This window comes from Sphaeramia orbicularis, chromosome 7, assembly GCF_902148855.1.
Source record: "Sphaeramia orbicularis chromosome 7, fSphaOr1.1, whole genome shotgun sequence".
NCBI classification, from domain to species: Eukaryota; Metazoa; Chordata; class Actinopteri; order Kurtiformes; family Apogonidae; genus Sphaeramia; species Sphaeramia orbicularis.
The window spans coordinates 56,895,214-56,914,878 of NC_043963.1; the positions used below are offsets into that span (position 1 = coordinate 56,895,214).

Here is a 19,665-nt window from a genome sequence, read left to right on the forward strand (position 1 = left end):
TTATTCCTCTTTAAGCATGAACAAAAAAAAACAATGTGATGGAAATTTTTTTATGAACCTGTTATTCATGGAGTTACAAAAGTCCACTTAACTGGACACCATGTGTTTTTAATTTTTTCAAATTTAACCTTTATTTAACCAGGTAAATTAATTGAGAACTGATTCTCATTTACAATAACGACCTGAACAAGAGACAGCACACAAACAGAATGAGTAAAAGCACAGGCTGCATGTACAAACAAGAAAAGCACTGAGAGAGCGCAGACCTCCACCAAGACAGATCTGCCCCCCCCCCCCCCCCCCCCCCGCCCCCCCGGTCACCCCAAAATTTAATCCTTTCTTCCTTGTGTCAGTATCAACATTTCCTGAAAATTTCATGAAAATCCATCCATAACTTTTTGAGTTATCTTGCGAACAAACAAACAAACAAACAAACAAACACACACACACACAAAGCAAAGTGATCACAATACGTCCTGGCAGAGGTAACGACAGAACAGACTAAAAATTATATTTTTGAAGCAAAGAAACATGAATTACTGATATACTGTGTGAAAACTGTGAAATAAAAACATTTTGAATGTTGCTACTCTGATGTTTTCTCCCAGTTGAACATACTATAATACTAGTTATTACTCACTCAGATAATATGCAAAAAAAACACCTTTTGGTTTAGCAAAAAAAATGTTAATTACAGTCGAATAACAATTAGCAATTGGTTTACACTCAGATATGTTACTGCAGATCAGGCTGTTACACTTACAGTACTGGTCTGAATGTCAGTGTATGGGATGATGCATCAGTGTCCACTGTGTTGGCTGATATGCAAATAAAACAACAAACCATGAATATACAAGAGAACAGCTGGAGAGGAACTGACCACTGGAGTGACCACTGTGCATGAAAGGGTTAATAATGCCACTCTGCAGAGTTTGTGAGGTCTGCAGAATGATGCATTGTTTGTTAGAGGGAGTATTGTTTCAACAGTTGATTAATAACATGGAAGCTATCGTCAGCTGCCATCCGGCTGCAGGGCCATGCCAGGCCCAGACTGGAGGAGAGTGAAGGGAAAAGGACAGGTGCTCTGTGGGTAGACACAGCGCAACGATCACACCCAGATTGTTTTCCACTAGGGCACAGTGTTTGCTTTGTGAGTCTGTCTGCCTCCAGAGAAAAGGACCTTTGAACAACAGCAATAGTAACAGTAACAGCAGTAACAGTCACAGCAGTAACAGGAACAGCAGTAACAGCAGCAGTAACAGCAGTAACAGCAGCAGTAACAGTCACAGCAACAGTAACAGCAGCAGTAACAGCAGTAACAGCAGCAGTAACAGCAGTAACAGCAGCAGTAACAGTCACAGCAACAGTAACAGCAGCAGTAACAGCAGTAACAGCAGCAGTAACAGCAGTAACAGCAGCAGTAACAGTCACAGCAACAGTAACAGCAGTAACAGTAGTAATAGCAGTAACAGCAGCAGTAACAGTAACAGCAGTAACAGCAACAGCAGTAACAGCTGTAACACTAACAGTCACAGCAAAAGTAACAGCAGTAACAGTAACAGCAGCAGTAACAGCTGTAACAGTAACAGCAGTAACACTAACAGTCACAGCAACAGTAACACCAGCAGTAACAGCAACAGTAACAGCAGTAACAGCAGCAGTAACAGCTGTAACACTAACAGTCACAGCAACAGTAACAGCAACAGCAGTAACAGCAGCAGTAACAGCAGTAACACCAACAGTAACAGTAACAGCAGTAACAGCAGCAGTAACAGCAGTAACAGCAGCAGTAACAGCAGTAACAGTAACAGCAGTAACAGCAGCAGTAACAGCTGTAACACTAACAGTCACAGCAACAGTAACAGCAGCAGTAACAGCAGTAAAAGTTACTGCAGTAACAGTAACAGCAGCAGTAACAGTAGCAGCAGTAACAGTAACAGCACCAGTAACAGCAGTAACAGTAACAGCAGCAGTAACAGCAGTAACAGCAACAGTAACAGTAACAGCAGTAACAGCAGCAGTAACAGCAGTAACAGCAACAGTAACAGCAGTAACAGCAGCAGTAACAGCAGTAACAGCACCAGTAACAGCAGTAACAGCAACAGTAACAGCAGCAGTAACAGCAGTAACAGCACCAGTAACAGCAGTAACAGCAACAGTAACAGCAGCAGTAACAGCAACAGTAACAGCAGCAGTAACAGCAACAGTAACAGCAGTAACAGCAGCAGTAACAGCTGTAACACTAACAGTCACAGCAACAGTAACAGCAACAGCAGTAACAGTAACAGCAGCAGTAACAGCAGTAAAAGTTACTGCAGTAACAGTAACAGCAGCAGTAACAGCAGTAAAAGTTACTGCAGTAACAGTAACAGCAGCAGTAAAAGTAACTGCAGTAACAGTAACAGCAGCAGTAACAGCAGTAACAGTGACCGCAGTAACAGTAACAGCAGCAGTAACAGTAACAGCAGTAACAGTAACAGCAGCAGTAACAGCAACAGCAGCAGTAACAGTAACAGCAGTAACAGTAACAGCAGCAGTAACAGTAACACCAGCAGTAACAGTAACAGCAGTAACAGTAACAGCAGTAACAGTAACAGTAACACCAGCAGTAACAGTAACAGCAGTAACAGTAACAGCAGTAACAGTAACAGCAGCAGTAACAGTAACACCAGCAGTAACAGTAACAGCAGTAACAGTAACAGCAGTAACAGTAACACCAGCAGTAACAGTAACACCAGCAGTAACAGTAACGGCAGTAACAGTAACAGCAGCAGTAACAGTAGTAACAGTAACAGCCCTGGTACTCACTGTCATTTCCCAACTCCACACATGAACAGAAGTAAACAGACAACATGACTTCATAATCACAGGCTCTGAAATGGAATGTGACCTGAGCAGAAAGCGTCCTGGTAAATGTTTCAAAAGTACAGAGGGAGGGGAGACTTGAATCCTATTGAAATGGGGCTTTCTTTTGTAATCTAAAACAAACTGGTACAAGTGTTTGTTTTGCTGTCTTTCCTTGCATTATTATTTTCCTGTATTTTAACAGGCCCATCTGGACGTACCCAGGGGTCCTTCTGTTTCCTGCTGATACACATTCTATACTCCTAGTTGTTTGATGTGGTACCTACACTATTTGGAGGCATCTTAGCCCCAGAGTCCAGACCCTTTGACCCTACAGTCAAACCCCCTCTACATACAGGGCTGACTCTGATAGTTTCACTTCTTCTCCACTCTCACCACACCTTTGGACTTCATTGGGAACAATTCACACACCATCTCCCACTGCCTTTAAATCATTTGTGTCTTCTTTGTGTCTGTGTTCATATTAAATCAGTCTCAGTGAATCCAAAGGAACTTTGTGTTGGTAAATGACAGTTGTTCAAATGGACAGGATTTCAGTTCTGTTCAACATGTTGATGCTCATATGAACTATGTTTTCAGCTCCAAAATGAACCATTTCAGCACAATTAATGCTATATTTTCATGTCACAAATGGACAAGTTCTATTTGAACTGAACTGAGCTGAAAAACAAATCTTCTCTTCTTTTGGATTCCCCAGTTTTTCTTCCCAGATTCTCTCCTCTATATCACATGTTTTATTTGTACAGGTTCAATCTGGAGTATGGTGCTGATCCATCCTGCTTCTGTTCCACCAATACATACATGAAGAATGGCACACAGCACTGTTTACATCAACACTTTTACAATAAGAAGCATTTTTATACACAAAGAACAATTCTAGATTGTTCTTTCCTCTTTAGTCTGATGCTAAACTATCCAATAAATAATAGTGCTCCTAGTTTTTGCACAGGGATCATTAGTGTAAACGCTGACATGGCTGCAGAGCATCAGTATGATGGGATCCACAACAACCATGTCACATCCGTCCACTGACACATTTAGTGTTTTTGTGTCAGCTGGGATTGTTTTAGATCCACAATACCAACATTTATGAAGAAGAGCACAATTAGCAATAGGAAGTCTAGAAGTTTATTCCTAATAAAGTACTGGTACTGACCAGAGCATCATGGGTAATGTCACGTCCGTCCACCAGCAAAAGTTTTCACATCCACGTGCTATTCCAAATCCAATATTTATGAAAATAGAGCTTCCACTGTCAGAGAATATCAGTAGTCTGTGCACAAATGGATTAGCATTATTTACACACACTTCTAGGACTGTAGGACAACTGTTTTTTTGACATAAATGGACACTCATTTGACCCCCGAAGGACATTTTAGCCAATATATATATGTATGTATATATGTATGTATGTATGTATATATATATATATATATATATATATATATATATAGAGAGAGAGAGAGAGAGAGAGAGAGAGAGCGAGAGATACACACACACACACACACACACATACCTATATCTATCCATCTATCTGTCTGTTAGAGCTGCACAACATATGGTTTGAACATGGTCATTGTGATGTACATGTGTGTAACAGTCCCATCGCAGGTCCTGGACTGTAGGAGGTAAATGAACTCAGTGTGTTCTCATCTAATTTCAACCTGGGTACCCGACACACACTGCACACAGCCATCCACCAATCACAATCCTTCTTAGTCAGTTTGGAGTGAGTCACTGGTACAACACTGAAAACATGAGCAACAAACCAGAGAAAATCACCATAAACCAAGACTTGGTGCCAAAAGGAAAAGCAACGTCAGTTATCTGGAATTATTTCAGCTACAGAAGGATGAAACTGAAACATGTGTTCTGTGTCCACAGTGTCTGACACCTGTGGACACAACCAGAGGAAACACAACTAATGAGTCTGACCGTTTACGTCTGCGCCACACAGCTGTTAGCAGCTCCTGAGCAGTTTGACATATCACAGTACTTATCATAGGGTTCAAAAATCGCAATGTCAGTTTTTTTCCAATATTGTACAGCCCTACTATCTATCTATCTATCTATCTATCTATCTGGTGAATTAACCAGAAGAATGGAGTTGGGGAAGGTACCAGTAACCACTGAACATGGATGGATGGATGGATGGATGGGTGTTGAATGCTGCTAAATCCTTTCTGACAGCTGTGTCTGAGTGTAATGGCCACTTCACATAATGTGTGATTAGAAACATGAGCACTCAGAGGTGTTCTGTGACAGGTGTGGGCTTAAATATCAGACTGAATTTGTTTCTAACTGCTGTTCAGATCCTGTCAGGCCTTTACCGCTCTACTGTTTATCTCCACAAAGACAGACTTAGACAAACTTTAGTGATCCACAAGGGAAAGTCCTTGGTCACAATAGCTCAGATGTCTACAAAAATACTAGCAAAAAAGCACAAAAACAGTAAGTGTGAAGAGATGAAAGCAACAAAGAATAATATAAATAGAATACAGTCACAAAGCAGAGAAAATAGAAGACTTGCATGTGTGCAAATGATGAAACATGGTTGTACAAGGGGCTTCACTTGTCTATAAAGAAAAATCATCTCAGTTTCTTCCTTGTATTTGTTTTTTGATTCATGCTGAGGAGAGTGTGTATTTTTTAAACGTAGGTTTTATTTCCCCTAATTTCTGCTCCTGTAGCTTTAACTGTAGTTGTATATTATGTCAGCCCTGTGAAAGTACACCGTTTTAATCCTAACATTCCTGACATTTGTACTCAGTGTCAGAAGGAAACAGTCCCTTTGTTTGATTGTATGTGGACCTGTGAGAAACTGCAGAATTTTTGGAAAGAGACTCTTAATTTCATTTACAGATTTACAGAATGTGTTATCCCTGTGGATCCAAAATGTTGTATTTTGCACATCTTCCCTGAGCAGTTTCAAGTAACTGGAAGAAAAAGGAAACTTTAAAATTTTTGTTTATTACAAGCCAAACGAGTTATTTCTTTGAAATGGAACGATATTGAAGGACCCACAGTGAACCAGCGGATTAAAGAAGAGTCTTCTAAACTGGCACTGGAAAAGCAGACGGACCTGGATGAAGGACACACAAAAAGACTTTCAGAAGATCTGGACCCTTTTGTGCAGTTTTTAAAGGACTTGTCTGTGTAGTCAGTTCAGTTGTGTCTGTTAAGTACGTTTTGTTGCAGTGGTGGTGGTGGGGGGTGCTGCTGTGTGGGTGGGGGGTGGTAAGGATTATTTTGATGTGTTTGTGTTTTTTTTTGCCTGTTCTTATAACACAAAGAAAATGACAACAAATATATTTATGAAAAAAAACAAAACCGTAGTTCTATGTGGTTGACACAGTGCTTGATCTGCTCAGAGCTGCTGACGTTCGTTCAGTGCTTACCGATGTTTCCTGTGCGTACATGCAGTCGACCCCTGACAATAGTGTGGACGGTCACTGGAGCGGAGGCCGGACGGTGGCCTGGGTCAGCACTGGTCACCAGGGCGTCCTCTCCGACGTAGTCTGTGGTCAGCACCTCCAGCTCGTGAAGGGCCTGAACTGCTGTCTTACCCTGACGCAACATGTACTGAAGAGGCAGAGCACAGGATGAACAGAAACAGATAAGACGCATTTACGAGCAAGTAGGGATGGAACCAGAAGAACAGGTTACTGTGACCAAAATGATCACGGTTCTCATTATTATTGTCGTATGGTTGAAACTGTGATGAAAATGTTCCAAAAGTACTGATACACACACTGAAAGAATTGAACCAAGTTGTATTTTGAAAAAAAAAAAAAACCTCAAATAAAATACCAGTCCCACTGTCCCTTCTGTGTCAGAAACATTCACATATTAACCCTTAGTGGTCTGAGTCTATTCTGTCTGTTTTCAGTCCTTTTGATTTTGCCTTTATATACTATAGAAACACATGTTTACTATACCCATGTTTGGATCTGTTTTTTCAGCACAACTTCATCTAGATCATCTGTCTATTATTTTTTTCACTTTAACCTACTATAAAAACACACAAGGACAAAAAACACAAAAAACATATAAAATCTGATTTGAAAAATGTATATACTTTATTGCATAAATAACACACAGATGTTTAACGAACCTTTTCACAGACTTTAAAAGTGAATATTGGTTCCAAATATTAGGTATAGAAAATTAAAATTGTAATAAATTCAAACTATACTCAAATATTTGACATTAAAGCAGATCTGTACATCGGCATTTTCTCCAGAAAAGTGCAGTAATCAAACACAGTTATGAGAATTAGAATTTAAACACTAATACTAACTGTCTGCGATTTTACCGCCATTTATCGTTATAGCTGTAATGGTTACATCTCTTCTAAAAAGTGAGCATATTATTGCTGATCATCTGATTAAGTCATGGAGAAAATAATACCAGACCCAAGTAAAGAAGAAGATTTCAAAGGCTAACGAAATGAAGACAGAGTTCCTGGTTCTGCTTCCTGAACTGAGCCCCGCTCCTGTCTGCAGTCAGCTGGAACTTACTCCCTTCATTCTCAATGTTTACAAAATTCACAAAGTCGACAAAGAAATTTGTTTCACATCAAGGTTGATTCACCAGGAGAGTTTGTGTCTGACAAAAACAGCAGAACTGAAAAGACTTCAATAAAAAAGCCTTTCATCCACACAATGTTTTTCTTTTGATGTTTAGGAGGAAAACGTGCCTGACTGTTCCATCCTTTATTTGTCCCTGTCTTTATTCCATGCTTTATTAGTTACATAGAATGAGAAGAACAGAGGGAAACACATGAGTAGACGGTGGTTTGGAACCCGTTCACCTTCTGTACAAACTTCAGTACTGTCGTTTGGTGTTGTGGTATTTACTGTTCTATTATCAGTGGCAGATTTCTGCGTGTGGCCTCATACACACTATTAAATGTGTTACAACATCCTGCAAATGCTGCATCCATTCATGGCAGATGCTCTGCTACAATTCTGCTACGAGAGGAAAAATCCACGTGTAAACAGTCTGTGTGAGCCTTTAAATAATGGATCTGAAATGAACGCACCAGGTGAGTGAGGATGAGGCTTAAAAAACCACAGCTGTCACACCTATCCTTTACACTGTAAAAAAAATCTGTAATTCAACAGAATTTTCACTGTTTATTTGACAGATTTTTCCTGTATTTTTAAGATACAGAAAAATATCAATGAAATGATAAAAACAGACTGTGATTTGACATGTCAAATGGAAAAGAACACAAATAAACTGTCACTGTGAAGAACCAAAAAAATTTCCATTTTTTAAAAGATTTTTTTCCTTTTTTTCACAGAAAAATACAGTTAAAATACATTTGTAAATGTATCAGAATTTCACAAATATTTCTTTTCTATTTATGAGATTAAACTGTTAATTTAAAGTTTAATACTGTAAAAAATAAATAAATAAATAAAACGAGATAAAATTACTGACAATTAACTGTAACAGAAGTATTTGTTCTGTCAGTTGAACCATGAAAAAAGGTAAACGACACGCACATCCAAAATAAGAGGTGTGCAGGATCCCAAAAAATTAAACCATGAAAAAATAAAGGAAGGTCCGCACAACCTGTGAGCTCCCAAACCATTTATTCAGTGACGTTCCAGGCCGAGGCCCTTCATGGGTCCTCAGTCTGATGAAGGGTCTCGGCCCGAAACGTCACTGAATAAATGGTTTGGGAGCTCACAGGTTGTGTGGACCTTTCTTTATTTTTTCACCCGTTATTTCACCCTTTATTTTTATTTTTTCGTCAGTTGAACCAGACTTGTTTGTTCATTGACAAATATCTTGTGTAATTACAGGAGGTTTCACAACAAAACTGTTGAATAAATGTATTTTTGTGAATGTATAACATGTATAAGCACTGATAAACTGTCCAAATACAGTTTTTATCAGTGGATTGGACAACTGAGTCTCATTGCAAATTATTTATATATATATATTTATAGGGAATTGGATTGTTTTAATACATGTAAATATTCTGTATTAAACATTAAAAAGTAAAAAAAAAAAAAAAAAAAAAAAGAAAAGAAAAGAAAAAGAAAAATCCCATGTAAAGTTAGGGCAAAAAACTGTATTTGAATTATGGGAAATTACTGTATTTTTCTGAGATGGTTATTTTCTGTTATTTAACAGTATTTTTTTGGCGCCCCTGCTGCTGGAATAATACTATTTTTTTTATGTTTTATTGTTTTTTTACAGTGTAGGTTAGGGGCCAGATGTTGGCCCTGCTCAGCTCTGTTCTTACCTTCAGTTCAATGGCAGTGGAACCTATGAGCAGCAGTGAGTTACTGTCCCAGATGTCGATGTGCATGGTGTGGAGGGCCAGGTAACGCAGGAAGCAGCGCTTCTCTCCTGGCTTCAGGAAGGACTGGTCTACTCTGAACTGCACCTGCAGCCCTGGTGCACCTGCACAACGGACACAAAAACACACACACCAGTACATTTACAGACAGACTGCAAAAAACTGTCCTTCCCTTTTCTATTGCACTTGGTTTCGTATTCATTTGGTATTATCTTTGGATGTATTTAGTTTGGTTTGTCTGACTTCACACCGTAGGATTCTACATCTAGTTGTGTATGGCTAACCTAAGGTTATTATTATTTAGGAGGGGGCAGGACAGATCAGATTTTCTTCATCCTGCTCCTTTTCGAGCATGGGTGTGGACATGTTTGTTCACTGCAGTGTTTCTCAAACTGTGGGGCGGGCCCCCTTGGGGAGGCATGAAGACCTGCCAGGGGGGTCATGGGATCCCTCCTGGGTGGTGGTCTTTTGTCTTCAGGTTGGAACATGTAGCAGGTGGAACTCATGTTTTAGCGTTGGAGCACCCTGGGCTCATTTTAGGGACGTACAACAAACTAATCTGCTGCCATGGCGATCTGTGAGCAGACAGAGTTTAGGTTTGGAGGATGGACCAGGACTGGACTGGACTGGACTGGACTGGACTGGAACAGACACATGTTTGTGCTTTTGCACAGTTTGGACAGTTTGCACTTGGATGTTCTGAGGTGTTCAGTGGAAACGGGCTCACTGCAGCCACTGAGACTTCAAATGTTCATCTTTGTGAACAAAATTTGTTTGTTTCAACAAAAAGTTACTTTGTCATAGTTGTAAGATAATTGCACATTTCCTATTTTTATTTGGACAAATATGTCATGGAGCAGTCTTTTTGAGTTTATTTGTATAATTCAGGCAAAAATCTAAGTTATTTTTCATTTGAACAACAAATTATTCAAGGAAAAGCAAAAAGTATTGTTACAGTATTCATGTTTCCTTCAATAAAAGTTATAATTGTGCCACTGTTGCAATGTTGTTGGGGTTGAGGGGGGCCTGGAGGTTTTTTGTCCTCCAAAAGGGGGGCCCCACAGAAAAAGATGGAGAACCACTGGTTTACTGGATGATTATTGAATGTTTGCTGATGAAATGCAACACTCATGAACGAAATAAATGAAATAAATGAAATGAATGAATGAATGAATGAATGAATATGGAGTCTGTCTCTTTTCTCTGAAGTGCATGGGTTTCCTCCAGTTTCCCCCAACCATCAAAAACTAGTACATGTATGTTCAGTCTCCTGTCAGTGACTACGTTACTGAAGATCTGGAGTTGGTTCCTTCAGCAGCAGCTCACTGCTCCTGCTGCTAATCGCTAAGAACAGAGCATCAAATACACAGACTGAGGTTCCTTACAGGGATAAAAACCTGAACTGGCCTCCAGCCTTTTCAAACTGTCCCCAACTCTGTCCAAGCAGGGCTAACACTTACAACACAGGTGTCAAACATGCGGCCCGGGGGCCAAATCTGGCCCACCGAAGGCTCCAGTCCGGCCCTGGGGATGAATTTGTGAAATGCAAAAATTATACTGAAGATATGACCAATCCTTTTAGTTCAGGTTCCACATTCAGACTAACTCAGTCTCAAATGGGTCAGAACCAGGCAAATCCTACCCAATAACCTATAAATACTCACAACTCCAAATGTTTCTCTTTGTAAATGTAAATATTTTCATGTATTTACACTAAAACAAAGTATAATTTTGCAAAAAATATGAACAACCTGAAATGTCTCAAGAGAAGTAAGTGCAGTTTTAACACTATTCTGTCTGTTATTAAATGTTTTGTTTGTAGATCCACTGTGATCTGTACGTTCTAATGAACATGTGGAAATGATAAACTGAGGCAGAATAGTGTTCAAATTACACAGATTTTTTCAGTTTGTTCATGTTATTCACATCTTTTGAAAGGATAGTTTGTAGATGTGAACCTGTTCATAATGTAAATGTACTTTTTTTGCTCTAAAACACAGAGAAAAGTTTAGAGTTGACCTTATTTCTCTATTATTCTGTTGTTATTTTACTGGTTTGGTCCACTGCAGATCAGATTTAGCTGAATGTGGAACTGAACTAACGTGGGTTTGACAGCCCTGCCTTAGAACATGGATAATACTGTTTGGCTTTATTATGACTGCACAGTGCAAATACCACTAAAGTAGTACTGCTCCTGAGAGGTGCATAACGTGAACACATTACAATAAATAAAATCATTCATTCATTTTCTGAACCCGCTTTATCCTCACTAGGGTCACGGGGGTGGAGCCTAACCCACCTACACAGGGGTGAAGGCGGGGTTCACCCTGGACATGTGACCAGTTCATCACAGACTGAACATATACAGACAAACACACTGTCACATTCACACCTGTGGAGGATTTAGATGAACCCATGAACCTATCAGAGCATGTGTTTGGATGGTGGGAGGAGCCAGAGGACCAGAGAGAACCCACACAGACACGAGGAGAACATGTAAACTGCACACAGAAAGGCCCCACACTGTAAAAAAAAAAAACTGTAAAAAAAACAGTGTTATTCCAGCAGCAGGGGCGCCGAAAAAATACTGTTAAATAACAGAAAATAACCATCTCATAAAAATACAGTAATTTTCCATAATTCAAATAGTTTTTTTGCCCTAACTTTACATGAGATTTTACATATTTTTTGACTTTTTAATGTTTACTAAAGAATATTTACACATATTAAAACAATCCAATTCCCTATATATATATATATATATATATATATATATATATATATATATATATATATATATATATATATATATATAAAATTTTCAGTGAGACTCAGTTGTCCAATCCACTGATAAAAACTGTATTTGGACAGTTTATCAGTGCTTATACATGTTATACATTCACAAAAATACATTTATTCAACATTGTTGTTGTGAAACCTCCTGTAATTACACAAGATATTTGTCAATTAACAAACAAGTCTGGTTCAACTGACAGAACAAATACTTCTGTTACCGTTAACTGTCAGTAATTTTATCTGTTTTTTTGTTTGTTTTTTTTACCGTATTAAACTTTAAATAAACAGTTTAATCTCATGAATAGAAAAGAAATATTTGTGAAATTATGATACATTTGCAAATGTATTTGAACTGTATTTTTCTGTGAAAAAAGAAAAAAAAATTCTTTCAAAAAATTTAAATTTTATGGTTATTCAGTTATAGTTTTTTCATGTTATTTGCCATTTGACATGTAAAATCACAGTCGGTTTTGTCATTTCATTGATCTTTTCCTGAATCTGAAAAATACAGGAAAAATCTGTCAAATAAACAGTGAAAATTCTGTTCAATTACAGATTTTTTTTACAGTGCAGGATTGAAGCCAGGACCTTCTGTCTGTGAGATACCAGTGCTATCCATTGCACCACCGTGTCACTCTAGATAAAATTATATTTATATTAAAACAAACCAATTCAAAAGTGAGCAGAGCTTACTAATACCCCCCCCAGTCACACAACACTTTGCCCCTCCTGCTCACTGATACTCCGCCTACACAGGGATTTATTTTCAGTCTTGACTTTCAATGTTTTCGGAAACTTTTCAAGAATTTGTAAAAAAAAAAAAAAAAAAAACACAAATTGAGAGAAAGGCACATGAAAAGAAAATGTGTGAAATTTGAAAAGCTCTGGGTGAACAGTGTCCAAGAAGACAGTTGGACACAACTGTGGAACAGACGGATGGAAGGCAAAACCATGAAAGGGTGAGTCCCATTCAGATCCAGTCTGTTCAGAGTAACTGTTCAGTGCACAGGGTGACGCTGAACAGGAAGTCATGTGTTGACAGTGGTTACTGCCTTTGGAAAGACACTGTCAATAAGGTAGCTGTGGTTTGGATGGATCTGTAACATCACCCAGATGGTTTGTAGAAATGGTGGACTATCCTGGACTAATTCTGGGTTCAGAATGGTCTTTAACGGCATCATTGGCTCTGGACAGGATTCAACTTTCAGCAGAGTCTGTTGGGGAGGAGTGGGACGGCCACAGGCATTTTCTGCTGTCGTTCCTGTTCAGATATGTTTATGACATTTCAGATACAGAATACACACAGGTGTTCAAGCACATCAACAAAACACACACACAGAAAAAAAGAAAAACCCTTAACCCTCCCAAACCCCCTGCTGTCACCAGATCTATATGCATTTACAGTATGGCACTGTAAATCCAAATAAATTCACATGTCAGTTACAGTCACATACATCTGAACCTGAACATGTGTTGTAGGATCAGCAAAAAAGATTTAAAAAGATTTCCACACTTGATGAAACTTCTGTTCAGATCTATGTAATGTATATCAGATTTTTTCCAGTTTAAGGTTGGAGATCACCTCTCTGACCCAGTGTCCAATGGGGGGGGGGGGCAGGTTCCTTCCACCTGGTCAGAATAAGGCGGTGTGCCAACAGAGTAGTGAAGCCGACCACCTGGTGTCCTCCTGGGGGTAACTGCGGCCTTCCAGAGACGATACTGAACAATGCGGTTAAAGGGTCAGGGGTGATGGTAACTCCTAACAGAGCAGTGAGCGCTGCAGAAATACTCCTCCAAGAATGTTGAAGACTGGAGCAGGAGCAGAACATGTGGAACACAGCTGCTGCACTGGTTCTGCATCTACCACAGGTAGGAGCAGCGTGGTGCTGTCTGTGCACCAGAGTCTGAAGGCCTGGTTGGATCTCAGAGGGTCTACCGCTGGACTGGACTGACAGCGTTTTAAAGGTGCTAGAAGTACAAGAAGGAAAGTGCTTTATAAACCTATATACAGATTTTATCTCACATTTCTGGTTTCAAATGTAATGGGGATGGACCCACTAACTGACGACCCTTCCATTTTCAACAGCTGTATTAACACATATAAAAACCTTCAGATAAAACTTCATTGACAACATGAGCTCTTAAATGCCAGCCACTACATAAAGTACCGTCACTGACTGGTGCCAACAATGACTTAAACCAAGACTGTCCAACTCCTGTTCCTTCAGGTTCCACATTCAGTCTGATCTGATCTGCAGTGGACCCAACCAGGAAAAGAAGAACAGAAGAACCCAGAAAGAATGACAACTGCACATTTATGTCTGTGTTTGAGTGTAAAAAACCCATTAAATGATGAAAATACTTCCTTTTATAAACTCTCCAAACAGAAAAGATGTGAATAACCTGAAAAAACTGACATTTCTTCAGAAAAATCAGTGTAATTTTCTCAGTCTTCTTCCTCCACTTCTCATTAGTCCATGTGCATTCTGGATCAGATCTCCAAAGACACTAAACACTGAGGAACAGGAAGAAAAGAGTTCAAACTGGACTGAATTTAATACAGACATTTCAGGTTGGACACATTTGTTCAGGTTAGTCACATTTTAGTGGTACAGGAGAGTTTGGAAATGGAAAGAGTTTCATCATTTAATGTTACTTTTTGCAGTAAAATAAAGACAAACATTTGAAGTTTTCATTATTTACAGACATAATGTCATATTATTTTTTCCATCAAACCCAGTAGTAAATCTGCAGTGGTTCTTTTGTGTGGGTTCTTCTGCTGTTCTTATTGGACTGTAGATCAGATTGGTCTGGATGTGGAACCCACACTAACATGAGTTCCACAGCCTGGACTGTGGAGTTTATACACTTTGGAAATTCATCCCAGGGGTGGGACTGGAACCTTTGGGGGGGACGCATTTGGGCCCAGGACACATGTTTGACAGCCCTGGTCTACAGTCATTTGGGCAGTCAGAGTGTCCAACCCCCCCCCCACCCCACCCCCACCCCCCCCATGATAAGGTGTTTATTCAAGGAGGAGAGATTTGAAAAAATACTCTGTTTTTTGTAATGTTTCTTTCTTCTTGCTAACAAAAGACATCTTATGCAATCACAAGCATGAACAGCTTACATGAACAGTTTACATGAACAGCTTACATGAACAGTTTACATGAACAGTTTACAGGAACAGTTTACATGAACAGCTTACATGAACAGTTTACATGAACAGCTTACATGAACAGTTTACATGAACAGTTTACAGGAACAGTTTACATGAACAGCTTACATGAACAGTTTACATGAACAGCTTACATGAACAGTTTACATGAACAGTTTACAGGAACAGTTTACAGGAACAGTTTACATGAACAGTTTACATGAACAGCTTACATGAACAGTTTACATGAACAGTTTACAGGAACAGTTTACAGGAACAGCTTACATGAACAGTTTACAGGAACAGTTTGCAGGAACAGTTTACATGAACAGTTTACAGGAACAGTTTACAGGAACAGTTTACATGAACAGCTTACATGAACAGTTTACAGGAACAGTTTACATGAACAGTTTACAGGAACAGTTTACAGGAACAGTTTGCAGGAACAGTTTACATGAACAGTTTACATGAACAGCTTACATGAACAGTTTACAGGAACAGTTTACATGAACAGTTTACAGGAACAGTTTACAGGAACAGCTTACATGAACAGTTTACAGGAACAGTTTACATGAACAGTTTACAGGAACAGTTTACAGGAACAGTTTACATGAACAGCTTACATGAACAGCTTACATGAACAGTTTACATGAACAGTTTACAGGAACAGTTTACATGAACAGTTTACAGGAACAGTTTACATGAACAGCTTACATGAACAGTTTACATGAACAGTTTACAGGAACAGTTTACAGGAACAGTTTGCAGGAACAGTTTGCGTGCTTTGCTTCCACATGCAGACGGTGTGTTTGTGCCGGTTGTTTTCTGACACACAGCTGAAGTCAGTCAGCTCCTCCTCTGTCTGCTCTACGTCCCACTGTGGAAACTGAACCCACACTGAGTCAAGTGTTGGCAGCGGTGTGCCCTCCTGCTGTTTACTTCATGTCAGGTCGTTCACATTGGGATTCCAGTGCTCTGTCTTCGCTGCTGTTTTCACTCAGGTAATAAGGCCAAAATCTTTCCGTTGTATGTGCAGAACCTAAAATGGGCCACATGCAGACTGTACCGATTAAACATAGTCAGTGTGGAGACATTCTGCCAGGCCTTTGTCTTCTGTTCTGTTCATTTGGATTCTAAGGCAGAAACATAAGACACTTCACTTTCAGGACTGTTTGGCGTTCTTTTCCTCCAGACACATCTATTATTGTTCTTGTTTCCACATGTTCATACAGTCACACAGCCTAGGGATACACACCAGTTTTTTCAGTTCAATCAACACGTACAACTTTCAAGGATGTGTCTTTAGGCATGTTCACGAGCAGCAGTTGTTTCATGCTGTGCCAAAATACACGGAGAAAATAGAATATACCCTCCCCATTCCGCTGCCGTCCTGTACTTTGTAGTTCACTTTTGAACTCCACTAGGTTGTTGGTTGTGTTTTAACCACATTTTTCCAGTCTACCTCATCAACCTACAGGACAGTTCCTTGTTCCCTGCATTTTAGCCTTAGACTTCTACTATAAGAATAACCTTATGTGAAAGAGCCATAAAACTTCATTAGTTGATCTGGACTGAGACCAGGCTTTGGTCAAACCACAAACAGCCTATTTGGCCCACACTGTGGCCGTGGGGGGGGGTTCACACCTGCACCTTTGGTTTGGTTTGCTTTGGTTTGTTTTGTTTTGTTTCGTTTCGTTTTGTTTTGTTTTGGTTCGTTTCATCTCGTTTCGTTTCGTTTTGGTTTGGTTTGTTTTGGTTTGGCAGCACTCACAGGAATTCAAACTCGATGATAGTACGAACATGTTTTCATCAGAACCTCTAGATTAGTTTGACTTGTTCCAGGAAAAAATCTGTGTTGTCTTAATCATAAGGAATAAATCTAATAAACAGCATCATACTCCTGATACTGCTGGAGCACAGTTCATACCCCCCCATGATCTTCTGGTTTCCTCTGGTTTCTGTCAGTCTCCCATGATCCTCTGGTTTCCTCTGTTTTCCGTCAGTCTCCCATGATCCTCTGGTTTCCTCTGGTTTCCGTCAGTCTCCCATGATCCTCTGGTTTCCTCTGGTTTCCTCTGGTTTCCGTCAGTCTCCCATGATCCTCTGGTTTCCTCTGGTTTCCGTCAGTCTCCCATGATCCTCTGGTTTCCTCTGTTTTCCGTCAGTCTCCCATGATCCTCTGGTTTCCGTCAGTCTCCCATGATCCTCTGGTTTCCTCTGGTTTCCGTCAGTCTCCCATGATCCTCTGGTTTCCTCTGTTTTCCGTCAGTCTCCCATGATCCTCTGGTTTCCTCTGGTTTCCGTCAGTCTCCCATGATCCTCTGGTTTCCTCTGCTTTCCGTCAGTCTCCCATGATCCTCTGGTTTCCTCTGCTTTCCTCTGGTTTCCGTCAGTCTCCCATGATCCTCTGGTTTCCGTCAGTCTCCCATGATCCTCTGGTTTCCTCTGGTTTCCGTCAGTCTCCCATGATCCTCTGGTTTCCGTCAGTCTCCCATGATCCTCTGGTTTCCTCTGGTTTCCGTCAGTCTCCCATGATCCTCTGGTTTCCTCTGCTTTCCGTCAGTCTCCCATGATCCTCTGGTTTCCTCTGCTTTCCGTCAGTCTCCCATGATCCTCTGGTTTCCTCTGCTTTCCGTCAGTCTCCCATGATCCTCTGGTTTCCTCTGTTTTCCGTCAGTCTCCCATGATCCTCTGGTTTCCTCTGGTTTCCGTCAGTCTCCCATGATCCTCTGGTTTCCTCTGCTTTCTGTCAGTCTCCCATGATCCTCTGGTTTCCTCTGGTTTCCTCTGGTTTCCGTCAGTCTCCCATGATCCTCTGGTTTCCTCTGGTTTCCTCTGGTTTCCGTCAGTCTCCCATGATCCTCTGGTTTCCTCTGGTTTCCGTCAGTCTCCCATGATCCTCTGGTTTCCTCTGCTTTCCGTCAGTCTCCCATGATCCTCTGGTTTCCTCTGCTTTCCTCTGGTTTCCGTCAGTCTCCCATGATCCTCTGGTTTCCGTCAGTCTCCCATGATCCTCTGGTTTCCTCTGGTTTCCGTCAGTCTCCCATGATCCTCTGGTTTCCTCTGGTTTCCGTCAGTCTCCATGATCCTCTGGTTTCCTCTGGTTTCCGTCAGTCTCCTTTCCTTCTGTCCACTCAGTGCGTCCTCTGTTTTCTTCACCTGCAGTCTTCATGCTGTTGTTCAGAGTTGTTGATCTGTGTCAGGGTTTTCAGCCCGCCTGGCCTGGCCTGGCCTGGCCTGGCCTGGCCTGGTCTGGTCTGGTCTGGCCTGGTCTGGTCTGGTCTGGTCTGGCCTGGTCTGGTCTGGCCTGCTGTGTACACACTAGGCAGACCACCCAGGTTAGCCCAGGTAGGGGGGTCACTGTGGGATGTCAGCAGCGGTGGTGAGGGGGGGGGCTCGTCCTGGGTACAGCACATACAGCAGGACACACAAACACAGGCAGCACAACCCCACCCCCCCCACCCACCACCCCCCAGCTCTCACTGACTTTGGAGCACAAATGCATTGCTAACTCTCTCTCTCTCTCTCTCTCTCTCTCTCTCTCTCTCTCTCTCTCTCTCTCTCTCTCTCTCTCTCTCTCTCTCTCTCTCTCTCTCTCTCTCTCTCTCTCTCTCTCTCTCTCTCTCTCTCTCTCTCTCTCTCTCTCTCTCTCTCTCTCTCTCTCTCTCTCTGCCTGTGCTCTCATTGCAACTCGTCCACTGCACACAAGCCCAGAGCATGCTGGGAGAATTAATGGTCCAAGTGGAGAGAGACGGCGGGTGGTTTGGAGAGAGAGGAGTGTGTGTAGGTTCAATTTAAGGAAAAGGAGTAGTGAAGGAGCACAGGGGTATGAGTGTGTGTGTCTGGAACCTTCTGCTGTTGTCTGGGTCACACTGCTTCTCCAGATCCACAGGAGTGTCAGCATGTGTGATCCACTCTGAAACTCCTCTACTGCATGTGGGTATATTTGTGCATTTTCAGTAGTGGTATCCCTTTTCTGAAACTATTGAGGAAACAGCATCATTCAGTTATGTCCAGCTGAAGATGAACACTACAGGACATGAGGTCAGGGAGGAGATGGAACCAGCACCGGTAGAACCATAAACAGCAGCAAAATCCCAGACGGTTAGTTAGTTTAAATTCTAATTCTCATGATAACTGTGTTTGATTACAGCACTTTTCTGGAGAAAACACCTACATTAAGATATGTTTTTATGTCAAATATTTGAGTATAGTTTTAAATTTTTACAATTTTAATTTTCTATATTTAATATTTGGAACCAATATTCACTTTTAAAGTCTTTGAAAAGGTTCGTTAAACATCTGTGTGTTATTTATGTAATAAATTATATACATTTTTCAAATCAGATTTTTGTGTGTGTGTGTGTGTGTTTTCTGTCCTTTTGTGTTTTTATAGTAGGTTAAAGTGAAAAAATAACAGACAGATGATATAGATGAAGTTGTGCTGAAAAAACAGATCCCAAACATGGGTATAGTAAACATTTGTTTCTATAGTATATAAAGGCCAAATCAAAAGGACTGAAAAACA

The 19,665-nt window shown here is 40.6% G+C and overlaps 1 protein-coding gene across 1 annotated transcript in view; it reads right to left on the minus strand.

The window, feature by feature from the left end:
- The window catches only part of nphp4 (nephronophthisis 4), a 360,146-nt gene that overhangs the window by 169,267 nt on the left and 171,214 nt on the right, over positions 1–19,665 (minus strand). The window contains exons 8-9 of the mRNA XM_030138849.1: positions 9,128–9,288; positions 6,264–6,447 (exon numbers count right to left, since the gene is read on the minus strand). Coding sequence (XP_029994709.1) covers positions 6,264–6,447; positions 9,128–9,288 — 345 coding nt within the window. The remainder of the gene's footprint in view (positions 1–6,263; positions 6,448–9,127; positions 9,289–19,665) is intronic.